Source organism: Pholcus phalangioides, unplaced genomic scaffold (genome assembly GCF_987345545.1).
Source record: "Pholcus phalangioides strain wild (caught in Gottingen) unplaced genomic scaffold, Ppha-v1.0 ptg000030l_1, whole genome shotgun sequence".
NCBI classification, from domain to species: domain Eukaryota; kingdom Metazoa; phylum Arthropoda; class Arachnida; order Araneae; family Pholcidae; genus Pholcus; species Pholcus phalangioides.
Genome location: NW_028301620.1, coordinates 5,846,650 through 5,864,369, shown reverse-complemented (window position 1 = coordinate 5,864,369; position 17,720 = coordinate 5,846,650). Strand labels below are relative to the sequence as shown.

The 17,720-nt window shown below is 40.4% G+C and overlaps 1 protein-coding gene across 1 annotated transcript; it reads right to left on the bottom strand.

Moving 5' to 3' along the window:
- Window positions 1-1,003: 1,003 nt before the first annotated feature.
- On the bottom strand, window positions 1,004-8,904 carry LOC149067485 (uncharacterized). Its single transcript, XM_089252643.1, has 3 exons — window positions 8,565-8,904; window positions 4,564-4,696; window positions 1,004-1,823 (listed from the first exon to the last, which is right to left on the bottom strand). Exons 1-3 carry the CDS (start codon window positions 8,806-8,808, stop codon window positions 1,733-1,735), a joined length of 468 nt encoding a protein of 155 aa, XP_089108769.1. The 5' UTR covers window positions 8,809-8,904; the 3' UTR covers window positions 1,004-1,732.
- Window positions 8,905-17,720: the final 8,816 nt, after the last annotated feature.

Genomic DNA, 17,720 nt, shown 5'->3' with positions numbered 1-17,720 from the left:
CATATATTGGGTTTGCTAGCCCTGTCTAGGAAAGTTTCAAGCCATAATCATAATTCAATGGGTGTAATCAAAATATGCATATGTCTCAAATGATTTCTAAATACAGTAGACTCTGGACTACATGCCCCCACTTGGCAGAAGGCCGGGCTGAATAACCAAAAAGCCAGATAGGATGCATTTCTAGATGCTCACTTCTTGCCTCCATCCATACTATATATAAAAACAATACCCATATTTTTTCCAAAAACCGCTCCTATCATATTTTCTGACCTTTAACTGCAATCAAATACTTAAAGAATGTCTGTTATGTACTGAACTGTGTACATTTTAAAAATTTATTACAGAATTAATGGTCCAAGAATAAAAATATTGGACATATTTTAAGTTTTAAGATGAATTCTTTTATGTCTATCTTGATTGGAGGAAACAAAATCATGTACACTGCACAAACATAAACATGTACCATACACTTTTAAAAGAAGCATTACATTGACATAAAATGCAAGTTTAATTCTCACAAAAACTATTTCACTTTTCATTGATAATGCAAATGTCAAAAGGTAGGCCTAGGATGAAAGAGTTAAAGCTCACAATTTTTAGTTTTTTTAAACATCCTTCAAGTAGATGACTGAGGATTTTTGCCTTTTAGTCTTCTTCCGTGATGCAATGTCTCTCCACTAATGATTTAACTTCAGCAAAAACTAATTCGGTTTTGAGGTGAGGTAAGCGCAGCATGGGAAATTTTAATAGTAGATTTTTTACTGCCACACACCCAAAACTAGTTTTTCTGCAGCTTAAAATCACGGATAATTATTATGCAGAATTTTTTAACTAGGCCAGATAGTACGGAGACAAAACAGTTGTGAGACAGATAATCTAGAGTCTACTGTATCATCCATCAGTTGGAGTAGCATCATGCTTATTGCGACTACTATTACTATTTTTATGCCTAGAGCAACAAAAATTTTAGGACACCATTCATACATACTAACACATGCAAGTACTGTACAAAAAATATATTTACATACATAGAAGTTTTACATATGATAAGAGAATCAAAACACAATGATAATCAAGGGACAAGAAAACAATTCACAGCCATGAATACTGTGGAATGAGTTCATTAGAGACATTTTTCAATTTCAATGTCTCAAAGAAAAAGATAAATTTACATAATAGGAAGTAAATCTGTATGTGTTAAAAAAAAATCACAATGTGTATGAAATCGTTGACTATAACTCACCTAATACTTCTTTCTACTTTGGTACGAACTGAATGTCACGAAGAAAAAGGGGAAAATATTAATAAGATACACCCCCTCTCACCTGATGAAAGTGCCCATCACCAACTAACACATTATATTTTTTTGTTAAATACAAATGGCAGAACAAAATAAACCCAGAAGAATTAGAGATAAATTTTCAGCTTTCTACGATTCATAAATAAGACGGGGGAAAAAGTTAATAAAATGTAAAAGTCACAATGGCGACAAAAAAGGTCACTAATTAATCATTCTAACCCGATTCGTGCTATAAATAAACACATGCAAAGCAAATCTGGTTCCTAGGACAGCAGTAAATTTCCGTGAGGGGATCTGAGAGCCACTAAGCAACATGCAGCGAATGTTGAACAAATGAATAGCATTGTCAATGTTCAATTGAGGGAAGTCAAGATGAAATTCAGATCATGTATAAATTTATGTCACAAATCGGGTTCCAAAAAAATACAGAAATTACAGCCATAGATAAACCATTATCATTAACAGCACAGCGTTGATTACTGAAAACAAATAGCTGGTATGGATGGAATATCTTGTGATCTCCCTGGAAATAATCAATTTTTACATCATTAATGATACAAATTGATAAACAGTCACATATAGATGCCCCATTATAAATACATTTCCATTTAGACATAATATAAACCCTATTATTGTTATATTATACGCAATGAATAGAACAATGTTAAAAACAATCTTCAGAAAATTTATACAAGGTGCCTGATGCAGGGCCACAACTAGGGGGAGCAGGCAGGTCTTGTGCCTCCTGGCGGTAGGTGATAATCGGTACTATTTTACCACTAGGTGAATAATTGACACTTTTTTTTATTGAATTTTCTTCCCCCCCCCATGGTCCATATATCATATAGATATATAAGTTTCAATGAAATATGTGCACCAAGATGGGCGCTACATAGGTCTGAGTAGTTTCAGCATACTAACACGCAGTGCCCGAGTGGCATGATGCTCTTCTACCACCATGAAGGTTGCCGTCATGGTCCCAGGTTCGAACCCGAGGGAGGATATATTTCCCCCAACGAACTTGAAACGACCACCAATAGACAGTGCCTTCATTTCCAACCCATTTAATATAGGCAGTAAATTGCAATATAGCAATATGCCAGAGTTGATGTTTGGTGAAGTAGTATACTGACACTGCTCAAACCTATGCAGTGCTACTTTACTGCCCACCTACTTTGGTTATACACTGGTGAAATAAATTAAGAGAATTTGCATATTTTATCGAATTTCCTGAAAAAGAACTGAACTGAATGTAAAACCACTGCTTCTAGACAAAAATGCAAATCTTGTACGTCAAATACATAAGCGTACACATGTGTGTACGCAGAGCCAGTAGAGAAACAGGCTTTATAAGCGCACGTAAGTTAAGACGCATTTCGTTCGCTAGCACACCTCAGTAAATTTCTTGGTGTTATTTTGCAGCAATCGGTTAATTTCAAATTGTAACAGTAAAAATGAGTAACCACCAACGTTTAGATGATGGAATGAGGTGGCGAATTGTGGGGAGACTAGAAGCAGGCCAATCTCAAGTCCAGATTTGTAGAGAGTTCAATTTAACGCCCAGCGTCGTGTGTAACTTATGGAAACAGTTCCAGGATACCAGATCCATCGCGAGAAAACCTGGGTAAGGTCGTCCTAGAGCCACGACGGCCAGAGAAGATCGCCATTTGTCTATTATAGTGAGGCTTAACATGAGTGGTACAGCTTCTCAGCTCTCTCGTGACTTGTATGCAGCCACAGGAACCCGTGTATCAAGGGTGACTGTTTCCAAAAGACTTCATGTGAGAGGGTTGTTTGCAAAAAGACCTACTGTTTGTGTCCCGCTAACTTCTATGGACAGTAGAATCTATTTATCATGGTGCAGAGAGCATAGAGATTGGAGTATGGATCAATGGGCGACCATTCTCTTCACTGATGAGTCCCGGTTCAGCCTCAGCACCGATTCTCGCCGTACGTTCATATGGAGAGAACCAGGGACCCGCTACCTACCCTCCAATGTCTGCAAAATCGACCATTATGGCGAAGGAGGTTTAATGGTCTGGGCAGGCATCATGTTGGATGGCCACACACCTCTCCATGTCTTTGAAAGAGGCACTGTGACTGGTGTGAGGTATAGGGATGAGGTCTTGGAGCCCTATGTTCGCCTTTTCAGGGGTGCGAGAGTTTATTTTAATGGACGATAACGCAAGGCCACATAGAGCTCTTCTGCTTGACGATTTTCTAGAGAATGAGGATATTTGCCGGATGGATTGGCCATCCAGATCTCCAGACCTTAACCCTATAGAGCAAGTCTGGGACGCTGTGGGGAGGGCAATTGCAACTCGCAAACCCTCTCCGGGAACCATCCAGGGAATGAAAACAGCGTTGCTGAACGAGTGGGACCAATTGCCACAGGAAATGAGAAACTGCCTTATTTCTAGTATGAAATCACGCTGCGAGACCTGTATATCTGTAAGAGGGGACCATACCCCCTATTAACCCATTTTTTTGTTTATTCTGCAACCGCTGTTTCATACCTTCCGACTCCAACGAGTGTTACGCACGATCATGCGTGTGTATTACAATTATTGAATGGTTATTTGTTTTGTATTGTATCAATGTATGTACATATCAAACTTCATTAAAATCGGTACAGTAGTTCTAGAGATAATCGACCAAGTCTGCAAATTCTCTTAATTTCTTACACCAGTGTATATCGCTACACTGCGATTTCCAACAGTGGATTGGGTGGGAAATGAAGGCTCCATCCATAGGTGGTTGCCCCAGGTTTGGTAGGAAAAGAACTTGCTTATGACATTCTATGCCCGGATTCGAACCCATGGACCATGATAGTAACCTTCATAGGGGAAGACAAGCATCTTGCCACTCAGGCACTACCTATGCAATGTTCGTTCTGATGGAGGTATTCGTTCGAAATTTGGTATATATGCTTTACGGACAATGAAAGAAAGGAAAATTCAATAAAAAAGTGTTAATTCACCTGGTGGTCAAAAATTGAAATATTTTTTTATTACATAAATCTCTCTCCCACCAAGATATCTTGAAAATGTTATTGTATTCGGATGAGTAGTTTTTCCTCAAAAACCACTCATCCGAATACAATTTTCAGGATATCTTAATGAGACCATGAGAGAGAGATTTACGCAATAAAGTCCACGATAATAAGTCCGGGAACTCTTTAATTACAATCATCCTGTATATTAAAAATCAAGATTGAAATTTAAAAAAAAAACAGAAATCAAAATGAAATACATAATATATACCTGGATTTTTGCGGTGACAGAGGAGATGGAGGCGAAACTCCGGGATGGCTACTATCAAAATATACAACTTCCCATGAGAAATAGACAGCTATGATGCCAACAGCAAAAGCTTTCATGACCCTCAGAGCAGCATCTAAATTTGATTTGAAGAACAAATTAATGTTGAAAAAAAATTATATATTTATCGATACATGAATAAAATTGCCCAGGGGTCTTCAATGCCTGGCCCACCAAGCTCTTTCATAACATGTTTAGTACAGCTTGGTGGCCCTTGGGCTACATTAAGATTCAAAACGTAGCCTGTGTCGAGTCAAATTCAAAACACTGGTTGAAACCCATAAACTCGGTTCAAGACAGAGAAATCCACGTTTTCGAAGCCATTCGTACCTGTTTTGACAAATTAGGATGGGCAAGCAGAGTGGAGAGTGCCTACCTACAAAAAGCTCCAGGGTTTTCTCCCGGTGCGGGTGAATCTTGTAGGTGAGCAGAGGGTCCCTGTGCCTCCACTATGTACTCCTCTGGATACACTTGTCACTTCATTGATCAGCAAATATGTCGTGGGCCACTTAATTAACTCTATAATGCCTAGATCGGCCGAGTAGGTTAATGCCTGTAACCGCCTCAAGTCGGCCCAGCTAGGGGGTATGGGTATGTTTTGGTGGGCTTTCGTCACCAACGGGAAAGAAGATGAAAGCTCTTGTCAGAGGCATGAACCTAAAAGACAACTGCAATCCCCTATGAATGGGATTTTAAAAGCTGATGTACTAGAATGCTCCTTGAGAATGAACTGATTGTATCCAAGTAAAGTTACTGTCTTCCTTACTGACACAGTAGACCCTCTCCCACGATAGACCCGTATGGATCACACCTCCTTGCACTCACACACATGTATACCAGTCTTTTCATTTATAGAAAGATAAGGGTAAAATGTATTTTACAAAGAGATAATACTGTGAGGAAAGGGGTGTATTTTCAGTAGACAAATTATCTCCCGAAAATCCATTGAAATGAAAGGGTGAACGTCAATGAAAGGGTAGCATGAATAGAAACTCATGGAGAAATAGTAGGGAGAGGGAAAGTGGCCAAAATTTGGACGAGTCCACTTCAAACACAAAAAAACATGGTATTTTCACGAACCTCCCAGGTTTTCTATCTGGGCATTAAAGAGTTAAATGATCTAGACACTCAAGTGATCTGTAAATGCACCGTTGGTCACTTGAATGATCTGGGAACATATCACAGGATACTAAGTTATGTGGAACTGCATCACAGGTCACTAAAAAAGATCTTGAAATGTATGCCACTCCATTAATTTTTTTTTTTATAAAGTTATGTTTGAGATCACGGGAAACATCATACAACTCTGAGGGTCACATTTAGCCTGCAGGCTATGGGTTGGGCATGTATGCTCTATGAAAGGGGTTCTTAACCTATGTGTCATGTTCTAAACTTGGGTTGTGGGGAAGCTTCTGATCCCCTAACGGACAGGGATTCTTGAGCTATGATCCAAGACCCAAACTTTATTTGCATGAGCTTCTGGGATAGGTTGTATAAAATCTGCTTACAGCTAATTATTGTATAAACTGTGTTTCTTTCAAACATAACTCTGGTCCTCTTGACACAGGCAATTCACTACTGAAATGAGTTGTGCCAGAAGTGTGAGTGTGTATCTAGTGTGAGTGTGTATCTAGTGTTCTGTGTAATTCATTGACTATTTGTACTACATCTGTTCCTTTATGTGGCAAGACTCTTTCAAGGGAAGATCAGCTTGCATTTGTGTCTCGAAGTCAGGAACAACAGAAAACCAACATCATGCAACCACTACTGTAGTGGGGTTTGAACCCGGGTAATCACAATGCGAGTCAAGATTCGTCTATCCAGACTTTCTTGTAGGGTCCTGTTTTTGTGAAATGGGCCATTAATTTCGTTAAAAATAAGTAATTATGTGGGAAGCAAAATATGAATGATGAATTTATGGCTTTATTCATTTGTATTTTATGAAGGGTCCATTTTTTCAGATCCGGAATCTTGTGAAGAGTCTGGAAAACAAATCCAAATTTTGGCTGGACAGACCCCTGACACAGACTTTATTTACAGGGAACATCCTATAGTCTGTTTCAGGTTAACTTTGCAGTGAAGAGAAAGGTGGAGAGTGTATTCCTTCGCTGCAAAATATAGTTCCCATGTATCGGAGGATTACGGTGATCCTTACGCAGAAAATTTTTTCTATGGTTTTGAAAAGAATATTGAAAAAATATCGTTTTGAACCTATGTTTAATCGTTTAAAATTTTTAAATTAGAAAAAATATTGGTTACCATCATCGAAAATCCATAGCAACGGCAACAACATTCTGGCGCAATATCCTAGAAATTTTCTCCATTCAGTTTTCATTCATTCAGTTTTACATGCAGTTATAGGCTTACATAAACACGAATATTCAATCAGTTTTATTTTCTCTCGAAAATAGGCTTCAGGGAGTTCAGACGTTCACTCATAGATTACAGGAAGTGTTTCTCTTCCATGAGAGTGCCGATACTATTTTGAGAGGCTGTTTATGGGTGCAGAAGTTTCGGTTTTAGGTCCTTTTTTTTTTTTTAATTATTTATTTTTTGCCATGTTTATGGGATAGTTTTAGTTTCCGATCACGGGGAGTGTTGACACGAGTCGCGTCTTCCACTCACACAAACAGGCGTCATCTTCAACCCACCTGTTTCTCCAGATGACCCTTGCGTTTAGTGTCTCTTCAGATAAAATAAGTGGGAGAGGGGGGTCCACAGTGGTTTGAGCTTCCATCTTGTATGTGACAGTTGTATCTTTATTTTCACAAGAGATAGCCATGCTAAAGTTCTCTGCTCTTCCATTCCTGAATACTTGGTTTTTAATACTCGCTGTAAACAAAACTCGATAAGAATCATCCATAATAACCATAAGCAGCACATCAACCGTAACAAAAGACTAAAACTGTCGTGAAAACAAGTGTCATCTACGTATACCGTTTGGGGAAGAACGGGGGGGGGGAGGTCGAGCGAGGGAAATTTCAGCAAGAAAAGTGAGTAAAAAAATTCTAAACTTTTCCGTATCATCATTATTGCTATTCCTGCATTTACACGTGAAAACGGAGTTAATCTGCTTCTTCTTAAGTTTTTTTCGATTGGCTTCCAAAATTTTATTTAACATTAATTTTTTCCATACAAATTGAAGAAAAAATTAAAAATCCCCAAGTTTTTTTGAGAGCCATGGTTAATATACCGTATTTTAAAATTATATGAAAGCAACATATTATTGTTTGGAATTTTTTTTTATAAGTTAATTTCAGCTGAGGGAAGGGAAATATTGCAGAAAAATATTACTATGTTTTTGAAATTTTTAGTGTTACTTATGGCACATCAATGAAGAGTAAGTGACACGCTCTGATAGAAGATAATTATTTTTTCTAAATTTTAAAACACTTTCTAATCAAAAAACAAAACAAATGATTTCAAAAGCCTCACTTTAATTTCTGAAAGAATCGGCAGTTTTTTTAATTCTATAATTATTACTAATGTAACTGTGCAATTACATTACACGTAAAAAAAGATTTTTCTCAGTGAGATTGGCGAGAATCGGCCATACCTTACCAAAGCCGTGCATCGATACATTGGTTAAGAGGCTTTCGTTCCCATAGCAACGAGTGATGCAGTTCCCACGTAGCTTCCTCTTCACTGCAAAGTTAAACTGAAACGGACTACAGAGATGAGCATTTACAACAGTCCTCCTGTTGTAAATGCACTTATTGCATCACTGGTTTCAGTAATTTTGTTAAAAACACAGTCCCACAAGTCATGAAGCTGTTATAGGTTGCAGCTGAAATAGGTTAAGAACCCCCTGCTCTATGAAGTGTTTAATCAATTATGAAGGTCCCCCAAGAATTTTTCGTGAGACACCAATTTATTCTTAAAGTTGTCCCGTCGACAACAGTGTCATGCTGTAAAGATTAAAGAAAGAAATTTTCAAAACTCACTGTACGAAAGCTGACAGCAAACAACGCAGACGAGCACGACAGCCAAAGACACCAACAACAAGTTCAAGAGAAACACCCCGCGCGACCTGTTACGGGAAGCAACAATGTCATGGTGGTGGTAGACATTGTTGTGATGACCATTGTTGTTACTGTCGCAGAAGTCGTGCATCTTCTGTTGGAACTTGGTGTACCGGTTGCGATGGACGACGGGTCGCGGAGTCGATGTCACGAACTTCTCCAGCATCTTGGCCCATCCAACACCTAGAGCAGACGGCCGTTTAAATCCTCACACACGCTGCCCCGTTATTTACCTATTTGATGTTAGAAAAAAAAAAAAAAAAAGACGCTGGTGACCCACTTGAGCTTTCTTTTTTGCCTTTGCATCGACTAAACTGAACTTTTTATTTTAGGCTTCATAGTACAGTTGGCTGACCATATTTGAAGGAAGAATGAATTTCTACTGGATCCGTAGTTGACCATAGTTTTAAAAGAAAAATACGGGATATCAATAATTATCGCCAAAAGCAATGCCAAAAGTAAGTAAAGTTGCCAATTGCTGCTGGAATTACTGAAAAAGTGCTAATAGTGGGAAATGAAAAACCTCTGCAAATTGCAGATGATTAAAATGAATTCTAAGAAATACGCATCCCTTTCAGACCCTGGGGGCCACAAATGAGTGGATTGCTTTTCCTCGCTAACACTACTACTACTTATCATTTGATCATTTTTGTCACACCACGGTCATTTTCTGCACACGAGGGCTAATCAGACCGGGACCTACAATTTATTGCCGATTCCGAACGGCAGGTTTGTTTTTTATACTCATCGAGAGGTTGGTGCGCTAACCCCTCGATGGAGGACTCCCTGCGGTAGCAATCTTTTTCTGCGGTCATGTCGCCGTTGTTGTTGTTGTAGCCCTGTGTCAGGAAAGGTTTCTGATAAGGACGAACCTGGTATCGAACTCGCGACTATTCTAAACATTCTTTGGTACTTTAGACGAGTATCTCATCGACCTGGGCTACCGCGTCCTACAACTTCTTAATCGAACGTGCACCTCGAAAAAATTCCTCTACGAAATTTCTAAAGAATTGATACATACCGAAATGTGTGTACACGTTGTGAATCTAACGTGAAGTTTGTTTCTGTGTAATGATTGTGCAGGGCTGTCATCTGCCTTAATTTTTACAACTACTGTATGAGCGAATTGTAATTGGTAATGATTGCATAATTGTACCGTTGTAGGTCTGTTGCTCTCTGTGGCGTGACTTTCTAACAGGAAATCGGCTCGCATTCGCGTCTCGAAGTTGGAAACCACAGAAAACCAACTTCAGCCGACCACCACTGTAGCGCCGGTGGGGTTCAAACCCGGGTGCTGACGCTGCGAGTCCTTCACTGATGGCCACTCGACCCCCCCCCCCCACACACACACACACACAGCGGCTACTTTTCCTGCCACTAGAACTTTTTCTTTTAACCTCAGGGAGTAAATCCCTAACTTGAAGGATTGCGTAAGCTTTTTTGAGTTAGAAATATGGTGACTATGAACCTTTGAGGATTTTTATCAGAGGGCTACGCTCAAGTTAGATTTTCGGGTACGTGGGGGGGGGGGGTCGTCTTTAGACTATCATAGCCCCCCCCCCCCCCCCGGGAAAAGGGATTTTTCTGAGGCTGCTCTACTTCTCTGAAACTATTTCCCCACGAATTCACACACCCAACTACTCTTCCGACTTGAAAAAGGTGAATTTTCAAAAATGACTTCAAAAAATATTTCATCTGATTGCAAATAAGACACTAAAATTTTCGTCTCAATCGGTTAATTTGTTCTTTCATAATTAACGAAATAAATACTGGATTATAGTGTAAACGTATACTAGAAAAAAACACTTTGAACGCGAATTTCTCAGATTGCAGTTTTTGAGCTCATCCGTAAGATTTAAAGAAAACTACTGCGCCCAAAATTTTGAATTTTTGCAGAAATGTTTAGCAGATATGTGTTAGTATTATAGACCTCGGACTAATGGGAAGTATTTTTTAAAATATTAACATTTTTTAAATGTTGAATTAAGATTTTTGAAATTTATATATTTTTCAAACTTTAAAAATTCATAAAATTCTAACTAATGGTCGGATATCAAAGTCCGAGGTCTATTCCATCTTATAAAAAAGTAAAGAAAATACGTGCGTGAAATCGACTTCTAGAGACATTAATGTTCAAAAGAATAGATGTTCAATATAATGCTCAAGAATAGATTAAAAACCTCCTGGATAATCGAAAATTCGTCAAATAACTTTTAATGTTTACATGCTATCAGTTATATTGATGCTTTTGCCGTATCATGTTGGTTTTAGTGAGTGATATAAGAGCGTTTGAAACACTTTTTTCCCCCTTTATGAAAATATCCATTGATGGACGATTACGGAGTGTTATGTCCTTATCTTTTTTCGCAATAACGGGAAGTAAACAAACAAATTACTCACTAAAAGCTTTTTCCTTAAACAAAACCTAATGTTTAGTTTCTGTCGGAACCCTCTTGATGGCAAAGCCAGTCGGAACGCATTGAATTGGATATATTGGCAGAGGCGGATTTTTTTATGGTTTTGCCACCTAGCGGGGCTACACAAATTTTGCCGCCCTTCTCTCATTGGAGTCTAATTTTTCTTGCACACTCCTTCCTTGAATTCGACACCCTCTGCTAACCCTCTATGACTGGCTTGCAACCCTCCACCCATATAAGTATGCCTGTGTCTTTATGTCATGGGTTTCCTACTAGTGTTCCGCGGAATCTTTGGGTTGCATGATAGCTTTTTGGGGTTCCGCATGATCAAACACCACGGAACCTGTAGTGAAACCTAACGTGAAATCTGTTTCTGTGTAATGCTTGTTATGTGTAGTGCTGCCATCTGCCGCCAGTTTTTCTAACTATGAGTGCAGTGTAATGATTGAATAATTATTGTTGTAGGCCTGTTGCTCTCTCTGGCGAGACTTTTTAATGGGGAGATCGGCTCCCATTCGCTCCTCGAAGTTGGGAACTACTGGAAGGTCTTTGGTCTCTGCAAACCCTCCTGGCCCATCCTCATGGTCCTGCTCTCTGTATACGTTGCGGTTCCCCCAAGCGGGAACTGCATTCACATATTTTCGCTCTGCGCAGCTTCAAGTTCGTTTGGTCTTGCTGGCTAACAGTCTGGAGCAAACAAGGAAGTCAAATTCTTAAAAACACTTCCAGCTGTTACACAGGCTAAATCTCAAACTTTTCATTACAATTTTCTTTTTCCGAGTAGCTCAGGAATGAAAATATTTTACGATATGGAATTTCAATTGCTACTACTACTACTGCTATTCCCGCTATCTTTGGATTGTATAGGAGCTTAGCTAGAGGAGGCTATTTATAATTATTTGGTTATTTACAGGCAGCTCTGGGGTGAAGTTACGAGACCCTAGTCTGTATTCGGGAAACGAACCATGAAGGTGAGACGAGCCTTAGGTCATTATCATTTAAATTCATCGATGGCTGCGAACTGAAAATGTGATCGATCTCCTCCTACTGTGTGATGATTCTAATATGTTTTTGTTGTTTTTCCTCTTCAAAAGGGCGAAGTCTCTGTGTTAGTGACATTAATTTTCTACAGCTGCTTATTCACCGGCTCCCGTGGTGATAATCCGTCTACAGCTCCACATCGAAGTAAGTTATTTTGCTCCTAGTCAGGGGCGTCGGAAGTGTTTCGAACCTGTGGGTGCCGGTCTTGAGATTCATGTAGGAAATTTCGATTTTTGAATCAATTCTGTGGGTGCTCGGACCCCTTCTACAAACTTCCGTGGGTGCTCGAGCACCCACAGCACCCCCGGCTCCGACGCCACTGCTCCTAGTTGTATGCCCCATACATGTAAAACCTCTAGACCAACCGGCGGACCCTGACATCAGTCGCGCTGGGTCATGGGTGATTCAATCCGTTTCATTTTTTCTATTTATTTCCTATTGTTCGAGTGTATGACCAGGCAGGGCCGTCATACACTCGACTTTGTCCGCAATCTAGAAGGATCAGTTAAAGCAGTGATTCTTAAATTATGAGTAGCAATCCAAACTTCAGTCGCAGGGGGGTCTCCGAGATGCGTTGTACGAATGTACTTACAACCAAGGATTCTTAATCTATGGGTCCCAACCGAAACTTGATTCACACGCGTCTACGAAATGGGTCGTATAAATTCACTTACTGTCCTGTTATAAATGCACTTATTGCGCCACTAGCTTCACTAATTTTGAAAAAAAAAACACTTGCGAAGCTGATCTTGTAGCTGATTTCGAATCGCGGCTGAAAAAGGTTAAGAACTCCTGAGTTAAAAGGTGAATTCGGTGCCTTCTCTGGTCAAGCATAGGGGGCATCAGACCTCTACGTTTCAGATGCTATAGTTGCGGTCCTGATATCAGGCCTTCCACTCACAAAAAAAAATTAGCCTCACCGCGGGCTGCTAAAGGTTGAGAACCACTGCTCTAAACTAGAGAACTTCAACCTGTTACTCGCGAGCACCATAGTGCTCTCCGAAGCAACAATGGTGCTCAATGCATATGCCCGATTTCGGAGGCTCACGAGCACATGATTAACGCTTCAAATAAACACCCTATAAAAACTACTTTCGTGAATTACGATTACGCAGATTTCAGGCATACGTATGCCAACGTTTTCGTAAAGTCAGCGCCCCACTCGTGTCAAGGCCCAATAGCCATTTGCAAACATTTGCTTCCAATATTTGCCTTTCTCTGATGCAAAGAAGCAGCAGCGGCATTAGCTGACTACACACTCACCCAGCTTGGCCTAATATCTCTTGGCGAATATTTGCTTCCAGAATACTCTCCGTGTTGTGACTGTTGGCGTTCTTAGACCAATGTGTGGCCAGACGGATTGGAAGATCGGGAAGGAAGGCGGCACCTATGACTTTGGTTGGAAGCTGATTTTCCAGCATGGCCCAGGTCTTTAACCACCTGCTTATATCTCTTCGTTGAGACAGAGCGGCGGGCAATGGTCTGGTTAGGAGGAGGTTGGAAGTTTGAAAGTACTGGTCGTTCTGTTCGACCAGCCTTCCAATACATTCCAGCCTCCGACATTTTCAAGATCGTGGGTAATGTATTTGACGGCATCTGATTATTTTGATAGGTCTGGAAAATGTCAAATTCGGTTATAACGACGAAATTTCAAGGAATCTTCAGTGTCGTTGTAATAGAGTCTGATTATAGTTTCTTTTGTGAATCCAGAGTTTTTTTCTGTCGCACATTATTCGGGACTAATGTTACTCGTTTCAGAAAGCATTCGCAAGGACGTTGCGGCTCTCAGAGGAGCAACCATCATCATCCCGTGTGTCCCGGACTCCAAGAAGAGCGACATGATGATCAATCTGGCGACCGAATACCACTGGACCGACGACAAAGGTGGTGACCTGTTGGATCCTCGTTTCACGAAGAGCGACATCGGCAACTTGGAAATTATGGAGCTGCGCGTTTCAGACAGCGGCGTCTACAAATGCAGGGTCGTCCCGCCTGCGCAGTCCGCTTTCGAGAAGCCAAACCCCAGGGTGTTCGTTCATAAAATAACTGGTAAGTGTCAACTGAGATTTTGGCCCCCTTTTGTCAACACAATCGGCTGGGTCTGATTTCATTAGATGGAAGGCCCTGGTCACCACTTAAAAAAGTTCAGATGTTTATTTATAAGGGGGGAGGGATAAGTGGGTTATATAGCCCTACGTGGCAAGTTCAGAAGGGCAACAAATTTGTGCGATGAGTGGTCAAGAAAATAAAAGTAGTGATCCAATGCTTGTAGTGACGACATAAAACGTAATGAAAACTTAACGATTTAATATACGAAAGAAACATAACGAGAAGGATGACACGTGTATACAAATCGGTGGTACAATTCCAACTGACATTTTTTCTTTTTTTTACAATCACCAGGAGCGTGAGGAGGGTGCGCCATCTATACAGATAAGAACGCACTACAGCACTCCCCCTCCAGTCGAAGACGAAACATTTAAGAGAAGAAAATTTGAATAATAATCATACAAATAATAAAAAAATTGCAATATATATACCATACATAATTACGAATCATATAGCTAATTTCGAAGGGTGAGAGAAATTGCACTCTTCGGCCAGACCTGGAAATATACTGATTTTTGAACGTGTCACATAAATTATTATTTAACATAAAACATGGCTTAAGGCGATCTATGGATACATTTTTATGATTGTCATTAATGTTCAACATAAAATACTTATCAGTTCTTGAAATAACTTCAAATGGTCCGGTGTATGGTTGTTGTAGAGGTTTGCGTACACAGTCTTGTCGGACGAATACTGATGGAGAAGTTAGCAAGTCTGTCGAGACGAAGGGCTTAGACGAATTGTGATGAGAGGTTGGTACTGGTCTCACACGGGAGAAATGGTCTCTCAGTCTCTGCAAGAAGTCATATCGAGGTAGGCCGTCTCGCTCATCCGAGTGCTGGAAGAGTTCACCAGGAAGGCGTAGGGCTGTGCCGTATACCAACTCAGCGGTTGATACTTGGAGGTCTTCTTTGATGCTGGAACGTAACCCCAACAGGACTATAGGTAGAACCTCTGTCCAGTGCTCGTTACCTTTGAGGACACACATCAGAGAGGCTTTGAGATCGCGGTGGAATCTCTCAACCTGGCCGTTACACTTTGGATTGTAGGCAGTGGTGCGGGATTTTTCGATGCCGACAGCCGTGCAAGAGAGCGAAATAGATCACTCTCAAAATGACGACCTTGATCTGTGGTCAACTTTTCAGGAACGCCAAACCGACACACCCAGGTAGAAAAGAATGTCTCAGCTGTAGTTTCAGCGGTTTGGTTAGACATTGGTACCGCTTCGGGCCACCGTGTGTACCGATCAACGCATGTCAAGAGATACGTGTATCCTTTAGAGGGAGGCAAGGGTCCGACAATGTCCAGATGAACGTGTGCAAAACGAGAATCAGGAACCTGGAAAGAGCCTAAAGGAGACTTGGTATGTTTGATAACCTTCGACTTCTGGCAAGCGATGCAAGTACGACACCAATCTTTGCAGTCTCTCGCAATCGATTTCCAAATAAATCGTTTGCGTACCATACCTAGAGTGGCTTTTATCCCAGGATGGGACAGATTATGCGCAGAGTCGAACGCTAGACGTCGCATTGAAACGGGTACATAGGGCGTATATCGTCAGTAGACACATCGCAGTAGATATTAACACCGGAGATATCGAAGCGTTTTAGCTGAAGCCCAGTTTCACTTTGAAGCAAGGTATGCAATTCATCATCATCTGCCTGCGCCCGTGCCAATTCTGCATAATCGATTGTACAAGGAGTGTGGATTTCACAAATTCTTGAGAAAGCATCAGCTATGACGTTACTATCCCCAGGCAAATATCGTAAATCTGTCGAAAACTGACTAATATATTCAAGATGTCTAAGTTGCCGGGGAGAACATTTATCGTTACGTTGTTTGAAGGCATACGTGAGAGGACGATGATCACTGAAAATTATGAAGTTGCGTCCCTCCAAAATGTGCTTGAAATGCTTAACAGCTGAATATATTGCTAAGAGCTCTCAGTCATATGTACTGTACTTTTTTCAGTCGAACTGAGCTTGCGTGAAAAAAATGACAATGGTTGGGTTTTGTTTCCTATTTGCTGTTGAAGGACTGCACCCAATGAAGTGTCGAAAGCATCGGCAGTCAAAAACAATTTTGCATTCGGAACAGGATGGGCCAGAAGTGCAGCGTTGGCAATTGATTGCTTGCATGGCAAAAAAGCGGATTTGGCCTCCTCAGACCAAACTATTTCAGTTTTATCTTTTTTTATCTTGCTTTTTGCTAATTCATGCAAAGGAGCTTGCACCCTGGCGGCATCTTTAAGGAATCTGTGATAGAAATTTACAATTGCCAAAAAACGCTTCAATTCAGTCACTGTTGATGGCAATGGATAATCGAGCAATGTTTGTACTCGATCTGGTAAAGGTGCAATCCCATCGGGAGAAACAAGAAAACCCAGAAAATTAATTTGACGTTGACCGAATACACATTTAGATGGATTGATCACGATACCATAGTCATTTAGTCTTTGAAAAGCACGTTTTAAGTCAGCTTCATGAGATTTTTCGTCAATGGAAGCGATTAACAAATCATCGAGATATGCGTAACAACAATCTAAGTCACGAAATGCTTCGTCAATAAAACGCTGAAACGTTTGAGCTGCATTTTTCAGGCCGAAGCACATATAAACATATTCGTATAGCCCAATGGGCGTAATTATGGCGGTTTTGGGAATTTCTTTAGGATTGATTGGTATTTGGTGATATGCTTTTATTAAATCGATTTTTGAAAAAATCTTTTTACCGCTCAAGTTGATGGAAAAATCCTGTATATTTGGAAGCGGGTATCTATCTGGGATGGTTATTGCATTGAGTCCGCGGAAGTCCCCACAAATTCTCCATTCGTTGCTTTTTTTTGGGTACAAGATGGATGGGACTCGACCAAGGGCTTTTTGAGGGCCGAATTATACCTTGTTGCAACAGTTCATTGAATTGTTTTTTAACAGTTGCAAGTTTTTCAGAAGACAATCTTCTAGCTTTTGCGAAAACCGGTGGTCCCGTAGTTTCGATGAAGTGCATGACAGAGTGTTTCTTTGGAACTGCATTTAGAACTGAGCTGGTAAGCTGAGGAAATTTGGCTAATATGCGGTGGTATGGAGAATCACCAGAGATCGGCGTTAAACCAAAAGAGCCGTTTTGGGATTCTAAACCATTCACTGATAGCGATGTTTCGTTATCGATCAAACGAGAATTTTTAACATCTATAAGCAAACCAAATCTTTCCAAAAAGTCGGCTCCAATAATGGGATGTGAAACATCTGCCACAGTGAAAACGAAAGGAAAGTCCCTCCTTAGTCCAAGATTCAGAACTAGATTTTTGTTGCCAAACGTTTGGATTTCGGATCCATTTGCAGCATACAGTGAGAGTTTGTGAGGTTTTGTCAAGTTAGTCAGGCGTTTCAGAAAACAACTGATTGATGCGCCAGTGTCAATTAGAAATCGGAAACCCGTATTAACGTCGATGACAAATAGGCGACTATGGAGAAGGCTTTCGTCAGCTGTCGCCAAAACAGACGAGCCCA